Source organism: Syngnathus typhle, linkage group LG1 (assembly GCF_033458585.1).
Source record: "Syngnathus typhle isolate RoL2023-S1 ecotype Sweden linkage group LG1, RoL_Styp_1.0, whole genome shotgun sequence".
NCBI lineage: Eukaryota > Metazoa > Chordata > Actinopteri > Syngnathiformes > Syngnathidae > Syngnathus > Syngnathus typhle.
Genome location: NC_083738.1, coordinates 23,814,664 through 23,831,513, shown reverse-complemented (window position 1 = coordinate 23,831,513; position 16,850 = coordinate 23,814,664). Strand labels below are relative to the sequence as shown.

General features: G+C 50.7%; 4 protein-coding genes across 6 annotated transcripts; 1 reads left to right on the top strand and 3 right to left on the bottom strand.

Annotated features, from left to right (window-relative positions):
* The first annotated feature begins 313 nt into the window (after positions 1-313).
* Positions 314-9,278, top strand: camta2 (calmodulin binding transcription activator 2). 3 transcript variants are annotated; one of them, XM_061293596.1, is made up of 25 exons: positions 314-387; positions 875-969; positions 1,048-1,136; positions 1,728-1,795; positions 1,859-1,994; positions 2,062-2,133; positions 2,207-2,354; positions 2,420-2,548; positions 2,775-2,958; positions 3,221-3,944; positions 4,123-4,569; positions 4,820-4,946; positions 5,047-5,181; positions 5,540-5,718; positions 5,779-5,960; positions 6,045-6,123; positions 6,195-6,399; positions 6,474-6,608; positions 7,001-7,125; positions 7,205-7,377; positions 7,481-7,685; positions 7,758-7,829; positions 8,428-8,624; positions 8,704-8,778; positions 8,846-9,278. In XM_061293596.1, the coding sequence occupies exons 2-25, from the start codon at positions 933-935 to the stop codon at positions 8,898-8,900; spliced, it is 3,978 nt and encodes a 1,325-aa protein (XP_061149580.1). In that variant the 5' UTR covers positions 314-387; positions 875-932; the 3' UTR covers positions 8,901-9,278. The 3 variants fall into 3 exon arrangements, with proteins under 3 accessions (XP_061149580.1, XP_061149597.1, XP_061149588.1); XM_061293604.1 differs by lacking the exon at positions 314-387 and adding an exon at positions 394-564; XM_061293613.1 differs by lacking the exon at positions 875-969 and having other exon boundaries at positions 342-387.
* zgc:85858 (uncharacterized protein LOC405879 homolog) lies at positions 9,132-9,848 on the bottom strand. The gene is made up of 3 exons (XM_061294699.1): positions 9,628-9,848; positions 9,423-9,498; positions 9,132-9,357 (listed from the first exon to the last, which is right to left on the bottom strand). The coding sequence occupies exons 1-3, from the start codon at positions 9,709-9,711 to the stop codon at positions 9,317-9,319; spliced, it is 201 nt and encodes a 66-aa protein (XP_061150683.1). The 5' UTR covers positions 9,712-9,848; the 3' UTR covers positions 9,132-9,316.
* A 282-nt stretch (positions 9,849-10,130) lies between these two features.
* On the bottom strand, positions 10,131-11,337 carry nppcl2 (natriuretic peptide C-like 2). Its single transcript, XM_061294686.1, has 2 exons — positions 10,708-11,337; positions 10,131-10,562 (listed from the first exon to the last, which is right to left on the bottom strand). Exons 1-2 carry the CDS (start codon positions 10,801-10,803, stop codon positions 10,308-10,310), a joined length of 351 nt encoding a protein of 116 aa, XP_061150670.1. The 5' UTR covers positions 10,804-11,337; the 3' UTR covers positions 10,131-10,307.
* A 1,175-nt stretch (positions 11,338-12,512) lies between these two features.
* Positions 12,513-16,063, bottom strand: eno3 (enolase 3, (beta, muscle)). Its single transcript, XM_061294311.1, has 14 exons — positions 15,904-16,063; positions 15,197-15,286; positions 15,025-15,120; positions 14,906-14,964; positions 14,467-14,536; positions 14,250-14,383; positions 14,029-14,145; positions 13,843-13,948; positions 13,414-13,611; positions 13,268-13,344; positions 13,066-13,190; positions 12,875-12,983; positions 12,733-12,791; positions 12,513-12,652 (listed from the first exon to the last, which is right to left on the bottom strand). The coding sequence occupies exons 2-14, from the start codon at positions 15,279-15,281 to the stop codon at positions 12,583-12,585; spliced, it is 1,305 nt and encodes a 434-aa protein (XP_061150295.1). The 5' UTR covers positions 15,282-15,286; positions 15,904-16,063; the 3' UTR covers positions 12,513-12,582.
* Between the last annotated feature and the right edge of the window lie 787 nt (positions 16,064-16,850).

Sequence of the window (16,850 nt, the reverse complement as noted above, 5' to 3'; positions counted from 1 at the left end):
GTCAAAGGTGGTAAATCTAACGCCAGAAAGAAATACAAAACCGGCACGGTTTGGCTTTATCCGCAGATGTTTCCTTTAAAGGAGATCATTTACCTGCTGGTTCAGTAGAAGCATCTGTGGCTAAAGCCAAACTGGCCGTTTTGGGGGGGTCTCGACCTGGATTTGCTACCTCCGCAATCTATATATATTCGCGTTATGGTTGCTTTAGCAAATTGCAATACTTTAAAGTGTGGGGTTTCTTATCAAATCAAATGCAATCCTTGGCCAATTCCAGTACGTTTACGCCTATTCTGGCGGCATTACGGTAAAATCACTCTACTAGGCATTACGGTCTCGGCGTAAAGACGTCAGAGGAAAGGAAGATGGCTGCCGGGCAGAAGGCGGAAGGTAAAGTAGTTTGTGGAGGTGTTTGTGTCGTGCTGCAATTGTTGCGACGCGTCCCCAGCTTTAGCGTCAGCCAGCGCAGCCACACTCGGAGGTAAAGTCCCGCTGAGCTTTTTCCGCCGGCGTCAAATCGGTTCTTTTAGCATGGCTAGCACAGCTGGGCTATCCGAACAGCGAAAGGTAAATATTCCCACTTGACCACTTTGTCAGGGATCAAAACCTGTTGTTTTAATTGAGCGTGTTATGTAAGCGGCAACACTTATTTAAATAGTTTTAACAAGCAAAGCAAAAGTTAGCCTCCGGGAGTGGCACAGCTTGTAGCCGGCAGAGATAACACCAGAAGTGGAGCAAGCAGTTCGGCGAGTGCCCGGTCTGATTCGGGCCTCCACAAGGAAGTGGTCCTTTTTACGGTGGTTGCTAAGCAACAAGGAACTGTGTTTTCCTCTAGTTGGCCGCTGTGAGTTCAGCCTGCGTGTTTGTATGTGTGTAGTGGGTCAGTGTAGGTGGCTGTGCGTCGTGTGAGAGCAACCCTGCATGGGCTCGTCGCCATGAGCAACAAGGAGATGGTTTCCACGGGTCACTCTGGTCGGTGTCAGCTCTGTTGCTATGGTAACCCTGCACATGGGGAAGATCAAGCTCTGATGGATTTTGTGTGTGTGTCAGAGAGTAAAGCACAGAGGAACAAGCTGCTGGAATGCCTCCCTCGCTCCTCCTGTCTGCCCAACGAGCGTCTGAGATGGAACACTAATGAGGTCAGTGCGTGCCAGGTTCAAATTAACAAGCACAAACGAATGTTTGACTTGTGAGATGGACTGCTGTGTTAGTCGGATGTGGGATGGCTGTTTGCTCCCCTTCAGTGGAGACTTGACTTAATCAGCTTTAATCATGATTTCAAACAGTATAAAAATTCAATAGTAGGACGGTGCAATTAATCAAAATTCAATTACAATCGCGATCCTTACACTCCTTGATTACAAATTAGCATAATTTATGCAACTTTATATTGTTTTTTATACTGTTATAATTTTTATACTGTTATCCTATGATTATTTATTGTGTTTATACAAGGAAACCATATTTTTTAAATGTCTACATTTGCACCCTTTTTATTTTAAAATAACTGATTTTATAAATTGAGTTTGGTTCGAAGGGATTTAGTGTTTCAAAGAGATTACTCTTTTTCTTTTTTTGTACATGTTTAACACTCTTTGTTTTGTACCAAATAAATAAAGGACTGTTTGAATAGTTGTAATTGAATTATTATCAAAATAATTGTGATTAAGTCAAGTTCCGGAATGCAGTATATGTAGTTTTTATGCCAAAGCCTTTGCGTATGTGTGCAGGAGATTGCGTCTTATCTGGTAAGCTTCGATAAGCATGACGAGTGGCTCTCCTGCACCCTAAAAACCAGGTATACACACACACACAAACACACACAAAGATGGTGGCCTCTGCTCACTATGCACTTTTTCAGGCCAAAGAATGGCAGCATTATCCTCTACAACCGGAAGAAGGTCAAGTACAGGAAGGATGGCTACTGTTGGAAGAAACGCAAGGATGGGAAGGACACCAGAGAGGACCACATGAAGCTGAAGGTGCAGGGCATGGAGGTGAGCAGGCCCTCCGACGACACTCACTCACTATTATCGCTGTCTCACTGGAGCATGTCGCTTGCAGTGTCTCTACGGTAACTACGTCCATTCCGCCATTGTGCCAACATTCCACCGGCGTTGCTACTGGCTGCTGCAGGTAAATCCACAGACAGTCGCCCACATCAGCGCAATCGTTCCCTCTCTTTATTGTGACCTTTATATTTGAAAAGAATCCAGACATTGTGCTGGTCCATTACCTGAATGTGCCCTCCTTGGAGGATTCCGGCAAATGCAGTCCGCTGCTGTGCGCTGTGACCAGTCGCCACGACAGCGTGAAATGGAGCCGTGACGACTTGCTCGGTCAGCTCAAGCCCATGTGTAAGACGCGTGTACACATCCGCACCCACGTCAATGCAGTGTGTGAGTGCGCAAGTGTCTTTTAGTTCACAGCATCAAGTGCTCCAGCGGGAGCGGTGATTTCAGCATCGAGGATCTGGTGCAGCTCATCTTGGAGCGCCAGAGAACCAAACCGCAGCCGCGCACACACGCGTGCCTCTGCAACGGCAGCCAGGGTAACCCGCAAGACATTTATGTCATCCATCGAGTCCTGTTATAGTTGTAGATTGTTTTTTTATTCATATAAAAATTGTGAATTAGAATATATTTATTCATGAATCGCATCAATAAAGCAAAAGTTTGCAGACACCTGTTTAGACAAATCATTCCTCGGTTTAGAGTTGGCAAATTGTTGTTCGCACATTTACTTGAATGTCCTGCATGCATGCGTGTGTGTGTCAGGAGGAAACATTCCCCACAGCTGCAACAGCACAAAGCACCGGATCATCTCTCCCAAATTGCCCCCATCGTCATCCTCGCCGCTCTCCTCAGAGACTGGGGAGCTCGGGGGCGGCGGGGGCGACGCCAAACTGCCCCAGCTCCAGGCTCAGGGAAGCCCCGCCTCCTCTCCCGGCCCCACTTCCACGTAAGTGAGCCTAAAATGAAATGTTGCCGTATGAGTTGCATTGCACGCCCTTAAGTTAGCTAACAGGATTAATGTTGTGCATGCTTGTTCTAATGTGGTTTCTACTGGTAATTGGTAAACCATTTTGATGCAAATTGAACAGAATTCGAAAATGAAACACTCAAATTCAAATGAATGCTGAATCCCCAACGATATTAAACACTCAAATCCTAATTAAACTGAATGCTGAATCCCAAATTGTTCTTTTACTGTGTTTTTACAGCTCGGTCACATCCCCCCCAATGACCACCGTGGCGCTGCCGCACAACGCCGTCATCGTCATGGCGACCACTGCCGCCATCACCGGGGGCAGTGGGGAGGATGCCCCCAAGGAGAGCCTGGCGCTCACCCGCTCCAGCCAGTTACTTCTCTCGCCCCCCCTGCCTCCCTCGCCCTGCCCGCCCTCCCCCACACCCCCCTCCCTACCCGCTCCTGTGCACCACACCCTCTCCCTCACCCTCCTTCCCTCTCCCGTCATAGGAGGCCTGCTCCTCACTCCCTCCTCTTCCGCCTCCCCTCCCTTATCCTTCTCCTCACCCTCTCTCCCCCCGCCGTTCCTCCCGCCCGCTTTTGACCCCGACTCCTTTCTGAATTCCCCCAAGCAAGGCCAGACGTACGGCGGGCCCCTTCCTCCCATCATCTGCTCCTCCTCATCGCCACTCTCCCCTTCCTCTCTGGCGCTCTCCCCCACGTCCACCCCGCCCTCGTCAATCTCCCCACCGTCGTCGCTCTCGTCGTCCTCCTGCGAGACGGACAGGAAGGACGCGTCCTCTCTCCCGCCCTCCTTCCTCTTGTCGCCCACCTCCTCGGTGGCGCCGCCCCTCCTACCGCTTTGTCTGGAGTTGGGAGCTGTGGGGGTACCGGCGGAGACGGTGGGAGTTACCCACGAGGAGAAGGAGCAGGGACGTGGCGCTCCCATCTTAGCGCATCCGTCAAACCTGCTGCAGGTGAGGACCAATTGGACTTTTCAGTCATTTGGCTCAAACAAAACAGAAAGCAAAACATGTCACTGTCAGAGGCAAAACAAAAAACTTTTTGTGTGGGGTAAACAAAAAAAGATTTGATTGAGTACAAATTTGAGTCCATTTTGCATAATCATCATGACAACGTGTCTGTGTGGCGCAGCCCAGCCAATCATCAATGCCAGGAAGTGGCGTCGCATCACAGGAGCAGCCTTACCGTCACCTGCCCGCGCCCCCCACCACCCAAAACATCACCATGGAAACATCCATCCCGGCGTCTCACGCGAAGCAGGTCGACAGCCCACCCTCCGATGCCGACCCCCCTCCCATGGACACGCAGCAGGAAGCGGAGGAGCTTGAAATCTCCTTCGACAGCCAGTTTCCGGACCTCATCTCTGACCTCATCACGGTGGAGACCAATCCCGAGTCGGCGCCGCCTCCCCCCGTCGAGGCGGCCCCCGGGCCGGCCGTCTTCTCTGCCGGGATTCGCTACATGGTGCCCCCTCAGCCTTCCCCCTCCACCTCCTTCCTGCCCTTTCCTCAGCCGCTGCCGTCTACCTCGCCGCTCGCTTCCATCACAGACTTCTCACCGGAGTGGTCGTATCCCGAGGTAACCCGCAGTCACCACCTGCTGTTGTACACCTCCAGATGTAGTTGTGCAGAGGTGGCAAAAGTACTCACACTTTCTTTAAATAGAAGCACAGAGGAAGAAATGGTAGAAGTCGAAGTTCTCATTTAATTTCTGCCCAGGTCTTGCTTAAGTAAAAGAAAAAAAAAATGGCCTAAGCACATATATTGTTTTCCAAAATCGGCAAATGTTTGCAAATCAACATTAATATTACTGTGTGTGCATTGTGTAGGGTGGGGTGAAAGTATTGATCACAGGACCGTGGAGCGAGCAGACGGGTCGATACTCGTGCGTGTTTGATCAGAGCGCAGTCCCGGCTTCACTAATCCAGCCTGGCGTGCTGCGCTGCTACTGCCCTGGTACACACACACACACACACGTGCGCCCACACACTCGCATGCCTGCACACACACACAAACACACCAAGTCTAACTGGATCACTTGGTTTCCTCGCCGCAGCCCACGAGGCCGGTCTGGTGTGTCTTCAGGTCGTCGAGTCCGGGGGCTCCGTGTCGTCCTCGGTTCTGTTTGAATACCGCGCTAGGAATGCCAGCTCGCTGCCCAGCTCACAGCTCGACTGGCTCTCATTGGATGGTGTGTTATCCATTATTGATATAGATCCTCCACATTTTACAAATAATCTATAATAATAACAAAGTTAATAAATGACTCAAGTTCGACAATTGGCAAGCCCCAACGTTTACATGTGTTCGTATCCAAGTGGAGTTTCATAAGCCGTAAAGGGTGTCCATATGTTTTCAAAACCCAGCAGTCTTTGTTCATTATATCTTCTGGATTTTTTTAATGGAGTCTTTCTGTTAGTTTCAGAAGTGGTTTTCATTTTTAACACAGATTTTGAGTTTTACTGAAATGTATTTCTCCCCATACATTGCATCATTTTTATTCTATTGTAGTGAGAGCTGAGGGTTTTTTTCCTTCTCTTGTCCTTCAGACAATCAATTCAGGGTGTCCATCCTGGAGCGCCTTGAGCAGATGGAGCGCAGGATGGCGGCCATGGCGGCCCGCGACGTCGCGCAACGACAGCATCAACAACATCAGCGGCAACAACATGGCAACCAGATGGCGGCCGCCGTGCCACCTCCTCCTCACACACCCGAGGACCGCGAGCAGGTGAGCAGGCCCGAGTCACAGTCGCGACAGCGTCGTCGTCTAACTACGTTCGTGTGTCAGTCGTCCCAGTGGTTCGAGAGGAGGATCATCGGCGTGTGCGAGAGGATGATGAGAGGGGTGCGGTGGAGCGGAGGTGACGAGGAGCGGCTTCTGCACTTGCCGCGTCACCGCGGGATGACGCTGCTCCATCTGGCCGCCGCGCAGGGTTACACGCATCTGATACACACGCTCATCACCTGGAGGTAAAAATCCCTTCCTATTTTTACATCGATAATGTTTCATCAGTTATTCAATCAAATGATTTTCAAAATGTTTGCGGTTTGCAGGCGTGTGCACAGCGAGAGTTTGGACCTGGAACAGGAAGTCGACCCTCTCAACGTGGACCACTTCTCCTGCACGCCACTGGTACGACTCGCTCCGTTCTCCGCCTGCCGGCTCAGACGCCCCGTCAAAACGGCGCGTTGCCGTGGTTTCAGATGTGGGCGTGCGCTCTGGGCCATCGGAGAGCGGCCGAGCTCCTGTACGGCTGGAGCGCCGTGGCTCTCGGCATCCCCGACTCGCTGGGCCGCCTCCCGCTGGCCGTGGCCCACTCGCGAGGGCACACAGGTCTGGCCGCCGCTCTGGAGGAGCTGCACATGCACGCAGCCGCCGCCTCGCCTGCCTCCACCAGCCCGGACACAGGTGACGCGCGCTGTCACGATGAAAGCTGCCCCTCTTTGCCTCTTAACGCTTTCGCCTCTGCCTCGACCCTGCAGGCCTCAGCTCCTCCAGCAGCCTCCCTTCGTCCCCCTCTCAGTGTTCGGCGGCCCCCATGGACACCTCGCCCTCGTCTCCCTTATCCCCTTCCTCATCCTCATCGTCCTCCTTGCCTGTGGAGGAGCCGCACGCAGGTAACATTTAATGAGTCTACACCAGAGTGAACGCTCACCTCTACCCACGATTCATTTCCCAGTTTGTGTGCTCTCCTGAAAAGCCACAAGATGGCGCCAAAGCACGGTCTAAAGAGGATTTGGTCAAGGAAGTCTGTTGAAGTCATAACTCTGTCAGGGAGGCGCTAAGTTTAGCACTGTTCTTCTTGTACTTTGCCACTAGAGAGCTACTTGTCCCCTACAGCCGTAAATGTCAGCATTTTGCAATTTATAAGCATACCAATTGCTACTTTCTAAATAGCTTTTGACTCTATGATGCACACATACTTTCAGAATCCTAATACATATCGCAAATGACGAGAAAGAAAGACTCACGAGTGTTCACTGACTGTTCACTGCGCTGCTACTTGCAGCTATGACCCTCTCCGGGTGTACGAGCGAGAGCCCCGCGTCCCCCGGCCTGCCACCCACCCTGGCAGAGCAGTTTCTGAGCTACAGCGACAACGTGGAGAATGAGGGCGAGGATGACGAAGAGGAGGTGGTAGTACTGCCACGCAACGCACGACCGTCTAGTGCCACGGCGACACGCGTGTTTATCGCGGCCTCATGCACAACAGGTCGACATGGCAACGCTGGCGGAGCAAATCATTGAGGCCACGCCAGAGCGAATCAAACACGAGGACTTTGCTGGGGGGGCCGAGTCGCTGCTCCGTGAAAGGCGGGATGTGCAGGACACCTGGCTGGCGACCTACCTGGACACGATTGACGGCCATACACAGTCCCTGCCCAGGTAAGCCCCCTTAGCACAGACTTTGATCGCAAAGTTGGGCTTAAAGTCCCCATGAGGTAAAAATGAGTTGTCCGCATTGCAAGCGTGGTCTCCGTCTGTGTAGGCGGGTCTGCCCCCCCTCGCCACTCAGCGCTTTGGCCCTCCAGAGACTGCGACCGCCCTCCTCGGCGGCGTGGGCCGAGTTTCTGAACGCGTCGGCCAACGGTCGGATGGAGCGCGATTTCGCCCTGCTGACGCTGACGGACGGCGAGCAGAGGGAGCTCTATGAGGCTGCCAGGATCATCCAGAACGCCTTCCGGAGATACAAGGTACTCGCTTGTCCTGCCCCCCCTGCTAGGCCGCCCTGCTCACGGCCCGTGTGATTGTTGGCGTACGTGCAGGGTCGCAGGTTGAAGGAGCAGCAGGACATGGCCGCCGCCGTCATTCAGAGATGCTACCGTAAATATAAACAGGTACGTGTGTGATTTTTTTAAAAATGGGTTTTCCATTTTTTAACTCAAATAATATTACTGTTTGTGACAAATCTGGGAAGGCTTGTATAGTAAGGCCATGTTGCTCAGTCCTATTTTGTGTCCTCCATCTTCACTAACACTTTACTACTGTCTCTCTGTACCTCTCTGGCTAGCTAACATGGATAGCTCTCAAGGTAATATGGTGACCAGTAGATGTAGATGTGTGTGTCTGTGTGTTTGTGAGAGAAGCCCATTTCACACTGGGCGATGAAACTGAACAATTAAGAATAAAACAAGCCGTTTAGACAGAAAAGACTTAGTGCGTAATGCTATTCTGCCATCGTTTAGGCAGAAAGGTCAAGCCCTTAAACCCTACCCATGTGAAACTTGCTATGACATGAAACCCGGTTAGTCAGCAAACTAGTTTGGCCTCTATTGCTCCCATGTGTAACTAGTTTGGGAATCAAACCGGTTAAGCCCTTACCACCACCCTCTGCAAGAAAAGACTTGACGCGATTGATGCTACTGTGCGCCACCCGTCGAGGCAGCAAAGAGGTTATCCCCCTAACACTTTTCTTCTTTGGCCCCGCCTCCTCAGTACGCCCTCTACAAGAAGATGACCCAGGCGGCCATCCTGATCCAGTCTAAGTTTCGTTCATACTACGAGCAGAAGCGCTTCCAGCAGAGTCGACGTGCGGCCGTGCTCATCCAGCAGTACTACCGCAGCTACAAGGAGTACGAGAGGCTCAAACAGGGCCCGGGCGGCGGCTGCACAGGCCACACCCCCAAACTCAAGTAAACATGTGGATAAATGCCGTCATATGTGTGAGCCAACTGGGCCTATCCAGTGTTATTAGCTTTCTATGTCCACCAGGGGGACCTTCCTGACCAAGAAACAGGACCAGGCTGCACGGAAGATCATGAGGTTCCTGAGACGCTGCAGGCACCGGTAAGAAAGACACACACACACACACACCATATGACAAGCCACGGATTTGACACTCATGTTGGCGCAGGATCAAGGAGCTGAAGCAGAACCGGGAGCTGGAGAGACGAGGCCTGACCACGTGAATCCATCGCTCGACATCCCGATGAATGTAGTTCCCAGCAGGGAGCGCATGGTGGCAAATGTCCATCTCTGTTCTTATTGACATGTTGGTACGCATGTATCCATACATAATACACGGGACTTTTGAAATATTGTTATTTATGACTGCAAGTGAGTCTTAATGAACTGAACTGTGATTTAGAGGCCGCAGTCTGGCTTGTTTTGCATGATGCCATCAACAAAGGAGACGTGTAGAGAAAATATCACCTTTAATTCACACACGCTTTGAACATCAATCAAGCAAAGCATCGTGAGATGTGTGGTTCACATGCTTTGAGTGTACGTGTAAAAAAACAGTTTGATCAACAATGAGAAAAAACTAAACAATGACTAAACGAGAACAGTGTGTATGTGTCAACATGGGACGGGGAACAGCTCATCACATGCCCTGTCTGATACTCTGGATGATCTGGAAGATGGCTGCAACACACGAAACGACAACACGCGTTATAGTGGAAGACTAAGTGATGAGTAATCGAACTCACCTGATCCACAAACCACAAAGACGAAAAGCGCCAGAAGCCACGGACCTACAGGTGACTTTTCTTCATTAACCGGTCGCTGCAAGAGGAAAAAGTCACGCGGTCAATTCGGAGCAGACGCAAGTCCTTACCGTAAATGACGTTTTCAGCACCGAGATGAAAAGACAGTTAGCCCAGTTAGCTGTGTAGCTTAGCTGTGGGTACCAACCGAGGTTTTTTGGACGTGTCCACGCTGCGTGATGGTTTTGCTGTGCCGCTCGTTCGCCACCTTCATTCGTTGCACCGCCGACATGGTTGCGGGTGAGACCGGGACGGGAGGGCGACGACGCGGATTGGTGCCGATAAAAGAGCCGCTGCCCCTCGCGTCCGATGCTAACTGTTAGCAATAGCCAGACTGATGCCAGCCCGTCACGTGACGTAGTAAGGCTTCTTCGCGGCAGTAACGCGTTTTAGGTGTTTACACCGCCACCTGGTGGGTTGTCTTGATAACCCCGACCAGCTTAGTTTTTATAAATTGATGGTTAAGGTTTCGCAATTGGTGGAATATTTTTGGGAATCATCACAGTTAATGAATTAGAACGCATAGAAAAATCTATAGCGCGCGATTTTCTGTTCACACAATATTTGAGACCATATGAGGATGTGTCAAGGGTGTGTGTGTGTGTGTGTAAGATAATTTGCAAAAGCTAGTGTATACAAACTGGTGATAAATTAAATGAACAAATTAACTCTCTTCTTTAATACAGGTACACATACACACTTGTAAATGGAATGTTGTCACGGAACAACAACTTGTCAACAAATATACATGTTTAACACATGCTTGTCTTGTTACACAGACAGTCTTCTAGCAGCTTTTGCCAGGGGTCAGAGGTAGCATGTCAGAGTTCAGCATCCCAGTCCACTAACTGCGCCGATACGATCCATCTTCAAACCGAAGCATCCTCGTCCTCCAAGCGACGTCCACTTCCCACCGCGTCGCCTGATCTTGGCGTGCCGCCGCAGGACGTCGACGAGTAAGCGTGCACCCACAGCCTCCTCCTGTTTTGGGGGGACCACCGGGCCTTGTGCAGAGCCCTCGAATGGGAGCGGAGTAGCCATGAGGAGAGAAGAGAGCCTCGATCCAAACAGTGCGGTCATGGCCTGTCATGCAGTTTGGATGAATTGATTAATTTCTTTGTAAGTGATCATTTTCCACATAATAGTTGAAAGATGAAGTCATGACATGAAGATTAAAACTCTTTATGAGTAGGTGATGGAAGACGATGTGAACCCGGACCGGACCGACCTTGACATCCTGCTTCTGAGGTGCCGGCCTGGACTCGGCGGTGAAGATGAAGATAAGGACCAGGAAGGAGAGAAAGGAAACGGCTGAAGCATCCATATTCAGGTCAGTAACGCTGCACTGTGATTGGCCAGAAGCTGACACTCGTTTTCGTTTCGATACGCGTCCCCAAATCCCGACCAATCTCGAGTCGGTTGTCAATGACTAATCAATGGAAAATCCTCTCTGAGTAAAAATAAAAAACGTAACTCCCAGCCGGGACGCGTCTGAGGATCGAGGTCCCGGCCGGCCTTTTATAGAGATTGGGCGGCGTGATGTCACGCATGCCTGGCGCTAGGGTCGCCGTGGTGACTAAATCTCTCTCTCACGCACACTCACAATCTGAAAGTCTGCAAGTGGTGATGGGGAGTGTTGAAGAAGGATTTAGGCTTTGATGGGAAGTCACCTGGACATGATTACATTCATCCATCTTCTTTTCCAAGGGGCGGGGCACACCCTGGACCGTTCGCAAATAGATTCATCCGTTGTCGGCCTTTCGAAGCGCGTTCTGATTCACACCCCAGGACATTTCACTTGCAGGTGTCACCTCCATCTAGGTTCTTGTGGGAAAAATCGTTGGTTACCAACAGGTCCGCGTTCTTCTTCATCATCACTTTTATCCACACGGTGACCCCTGGACTTTGCGTCCCGCCCCCTCGTAAAGTGTCACCGCGGCGACCGGATAGTCCCGGTGAAATATTTTCTGCGGGAGGGGCTCAGGAGGGGGGGGGAGCAGCACGCCGGACGTTCACATAGTGCCGACCCAAAGGTGCGGCTAACGAACCACCCCGCCTCCTTTTTTGTCTTGGACCCCTTTCAGCAGATTGACGTCATTACACACACTCACACTGATGGGCCTTTTTACCTTGTGATTGATGTGCTATTGTGTGTGTTAGCAATACGTATATAGTAGAGTTGCCACGCACACACGCACACGCTAGAGCCTCCTTATTCCCCTAAAATCTACACACAATACCTCGTGATGCAGTTTTGTCTGGTGAGATTGAAGCCGAAACCAAACACTATTCAATGCTAAAATGAGAAAAAAAGTAAATCGTTGATTTTTTATGATCAAATTTGCAATAATTCTGTAACAACAAAAAGGATTTTTTGTCCTTATCTCTCATTCTCTCTCTTTCCCGTCTTTATCTCTCCCCTCTGTTTCCCACCCTCATTCTCTCTCTCGCTCTCGCTCTCTCTCTCGCTCTCTCACTCGCTCTCGCTCTCGCTCTCGCTCTCGCTCTCGCTCTCGCTCTCTCGCTCTCTCGCTCTCTCGCTCTCGCTCTCTCGCTCTCTCGCTCTCTCGCTCTCGCTCTCTCGCTCTCTCTCTCTCTCTCTCTCTCTCTCTCTCTCTCTCTCTCTCTCTCGCTCATTCTCTCTCTCTCTCTCGCTCATTCTCTCTCTCTCTCTCGCTCATTCTCTCTCTCTCTCTCGCTCATTCTCTCTCTCTCTCTCGCTCATTCTCTCTCTCTCTCTCTCGCTCATTCTCTCTCTCTCATTCTCTCTCTCTCTCATTCTCTCTCTCTCATTCTCTCTCTCTCTCATTCTCTCATTCTCTCTCTCTCTCTCTCTCTCTCTCTCTCTCTCTCTCTCCACACACACACACACACACACACTTGGACATGGACATTGATGGCAATGGTTTTGTCTTTGATGATGTCTTGTCACATGGCCGCTGCTCATCGCCAAGCAACCGGCAGGCTTCACCCAAACTTCCACGTTGACGTCACGGAGGCGTGTGTGTGTGTTATTGACTTGGTGCTGTTACATTTTGGTTTTTCATTGTTTTTATTGTTGTTATTGCTGTTTTGTCTTCTGTAGAAAACAGTGGCCGGGGCCTCAGTTGACTTTGGGGTGACGGAAGTCCTTCCCGGCGAACTTGGCCTTGTCTCCCAGCTCCTCCTCGATCCTGGGGAGGGGGGCACACAGCAATGAGGAGGCGGGTGGGTGGAACGGAGTAAACTAGAACGGAAACCAGGAAGTGCTTACCTCATCAGCTGATTGTATTTGGCCAGACGCTCAGACCTGCAGGGGGCGCCGGTTTTGATCTGCAGCACATGCACATACAGGTTGTTACATATGAAGCCTTTTGTAGTCCATCTTGATGCTTTTTGCAAATTTTGTGTGTGACCTGTCCAGTGCAGAGTCCGACCACCAAGTCGGAAATGAAAGTATCCTCGGTCTCTCCGGAACGATGGCTGACCATCACGCCCCAGCCGCTGCTCTGAGCCAGCTTGCACCTGGCGTACACACACTCAAAGGTGAGGCCAGACACACACACACACATACACAGGCAGACAGACAAGTAAGCCAGCGTCTTACGCGCGAATGGACTCGATGACAGAGCCGATCTGGTTGACTTTGAGCAGCAGGCAGTTGCAGGCCTTCTTGTCCACCGCTTGTTGGATCCTCTTGGGATTGGTCACCGTCAGGTCGTCGCCTACGATCTGATGGGTTGCTGTCTTAGCTCGAGCGCGCAGGTGGACGTGTTTGTGGGTGTGTGATGCCAGACAGCCGCAATCACCTGGATGTCCACGGAGGACGTGAACTTGGCCCACTGCTCCCAGTCGTCCTGGTCAAACGGGTCCTCGATGGACTGGACTGGTGAGAAAAGGCAAGGGTTAGCCGCCTAGCTGTTAGCCACCTCACTGTTTTTTTTTTGTAGCCCACCGGGGTAGTTCTTAACGAAGCTGCGGTACAAGTCGCCGAGCTTCTCGCCACTGATATGTCTGGAGGGGTCGTCGGGCGACTTAAAGTCCAGGTCGTACTTTCCGGCGCGGAAGAACTCGGACGCCGCCACGTCCATACCGATGATGATCTTGTCCGGGTAGCCGGCCTTCTCGATGGCCGTCTTCAACAGCTCCAGAGCTGCGACCCGTGATGATGAAGTCATCGACATGTCACGAGCACAGAGATCAGAGGGGGATACTGTTAAGTGTGCCCAAGTGAGAGAGACTGAAGTGCGTGAAATTAAGTGAGTTAACGTGCATTATTAAGTTTAAGTGCATATCTGACACATTCAAAATGGCCGATGTATTGACGCATCCCAGCAAAAAAAACATTGCGTGCATTGATGATGACGTAGCGCTGGCGTCTCACCTTCGTTGTTCTCCAGGATGTTGGGCGCAAAGCCTCCCTCATCACCCACGTTGGTGGCGTCCTTGCCGTACTTGGCCTTGATGACGTTCTTCAGGTTGTGGTAGACCTGCAGGACAGATGACGGGTGACTAAAACGTTGGGGTCAAGCCACCTAAAAAAAAACCAGCTATGCCGAGGCAGGCTTACCTCGGCACCGATCCTCATGGCCTCGTGGAAGTTGGCGGCGCCCACCGGCAGGATCATGAACTCCTGCATGGCCAGCTTGTTCCCGGCGTGACTGCCCCCGTTGATCACGTTGAATGCCTGCCGGCGACACGCACATCCCATAAGATGACTTCCCACTACTGACTGACATTTGCGCACACTAGTTGAACAACTATGATGCACTCGTGCATTCTACTACTGACGGGAACGGGAAGAATGACGTCCTTGTGTCCGGCCAGGTCGGCGATGTGGCGGTAGAGAGGGACCCCCTTCTCGGCGGCACCCGCCTTGCAGACGGCCAGTGACACGCCCAAGATGGCGTTGGCGCCAAACTTAGCTGCGGAGACAGTCGGGCGATGGACAGGTCAGACGCAGACCAAGAAGCCCGAGACACACAAACGGACAGATGGACGGACTCACATTTGTTCTCTGTGCCGTCCAACTCCAACATGAAGTTGTCGATCTTCTCCTGATCAACAACGCTGAACTTCTGTAATGAATGGAGCAGGCATCCGCTTAGCGCCTTAACTCTAAACAGGTACTACTTTCTTATTACACACGAATTGTAAACTGGGAATCTGCACTAAACAGCGGTGCCTTGAGATACGAGTTTGATTATTTCCCTGACCATGCTCGTAAATCAGAACCCTTGTATCTCAAATCATCTTTCCCCATTGAAATGAATGGAAATGCTATTAATCGGTTCCAGCCCCCCCCCCATTTTTTAATAAAGAAGAATAGCACACTAATATTGTACTTTATGCAACTATTGAAAAAAAACTATTGATGCTAACTAGAATGTCAATCATTCTAATTTACAGCTCTTGAAAAACTCAAGTAGGGTCAGTTGTATCCCAACCTTTGCAATAAGCTGGGGGGCGATGTCCTTGTTGACATGCTCCACGGCCTTCAAGGTCCCTAAAAAAACAAAAAATGAATGTCGCAACCATGTGGGGAAGGGCGCCAACGGAGGCATACCTTTGCCCAGGTAGCGACTCTTGTCGCCATCTCGCAGCTCCAGGGCCTCGTGGACGCCAGTGGAGGCGCCGCTGGGCACCGCTGCTCTGAAGTGACCTGGGGAGAACAGACGCTTGAGCCTTTGTGACCGCTATGCTCGCCTACGCTTAGCTAGGCTAGGCTAGGCCCTCACCCTTGGCGGTCCACAGGTCCACTTCCACTGTGGGGTTCCCTCTGGAGTCGAGAATCTCCCGAGCGTGGATCTTTGTGATGGACATCTTGTCTGTGGATGAGAAATAGTGCATGTATCACTGAAACATCCCCGTTCCCCCTGTTTTGAGGGGGGTGGGGGGTTGGGGGGCAATACTCTACAGAAATATTTGCGCTATAAATACCGTGACCTTCTCTAATCATTTCAGTGAGCTAAGCATTTGGCACTTTGCTAACTTCCTAGCTTTTGCAGGAAATAGTTGGCAAGCTATTCTATGATAGTGAAATGTCTTTCAATATTTTTCTTACATTCACGGAGCAGTTTTTCCCTTATTGTTGATAAACTACTAAACAATAAATAATTTGACATGTACAAAGCAATTTTGTCAATTTGCATGTTTTTACCCTTATTAAATAATTTTTTAGTTAAATATGATTTGATTAGTTAGCAACAATACAACAGCATGAATTGTTTTTTTCAAGTCACTATGTATTTTTTACTCTAATCTAGGAGTGACCTCTTTGTTTTCGAAGTCAAATGTGGGCCTTTAGCTCCAAAGTTTGCTCATCCTTCTGGACCTTGTCCTTACTTCCTGTTTGCCTCAACTTTGACCTTGTGCTGAAGGTCGCTTACAAATGACAAAAGAAAAGCACAAGTGGAAGAGACGTGGAGGCATGGGGGGGGCCTACCTCAGCTGTCTTCTGTGGGGGGGCTGCTGGTGCGGGTGCTTTGTCCGAGCGGAGAGGAAGTGTCCCACGGCCACGAGGAAGTGTCCCACAAGGGGGTCAGCAAGAGGCCCTTTATGGACCTCGCCGGTTGGGGGGGCGGGCCCAGCCTGAGGCCAAGGGAGCATGTGGAAATTTTTGTAGCTGACATCTCCGTGTATGTCTTTGACTATATGGTGTGTGACACTACATAACGTGTGACAGAAAGACTAAGGTGTGTGTGTGCGCGCGTGTGTGTCAGTGTTAGTGAACATGTGTGTATGTGCAAGCCTGTGCGATTGTGTGGCAATGGGTCACGATGGTCACATGATGCCAGCTTGCTTGAATTGATCGTCGTCATCAGTTGTAACCACGGTTACTTAGCTGGGGCAGGGATGTTAAGTCACACATTCACTAAATCAACATTTGTTCCATTGCTGTTACAAAAAGTGACATTTTACAGTGTGTGCGTGTGTAACAGTTTGACGGTCCCTGGCGCAGCGCAAGAGAAGGTCAGAGTTCATTTAAAGGAGAAATGTGAAACGCTCAGCCTTCAAGCAAAGGTCAGTCACACAGCCACACACACACTTTAACCTTTCCATTCACCTTTAGCGGCGGGGAGCAGAAATAGAAATAATCTTAAGGACTGCTCGGCTTGACGCCCAAGTGGCAGGCACGTCTGCCTCGCAATTGTCCGGCCCTGAGTTTGAATCCGGGCTGTGACCTTCCTGGATGCGTGCTCAACCGTTTTGTTTGTCTTGATGTGTGTTGCGACTGGTTGTCCAGTCCAGAGTGTGGCAATGCAGATTAGAGCCCAGTCCAGAACAGACGTTCATGACTTTGGACGGCTACGCTACATCGGCGGCACTGTTGTGTAACAGTTGTAGTCGCTTTGAGTGCTGTCATCATGTATTCAGTGTCACATGACCTCT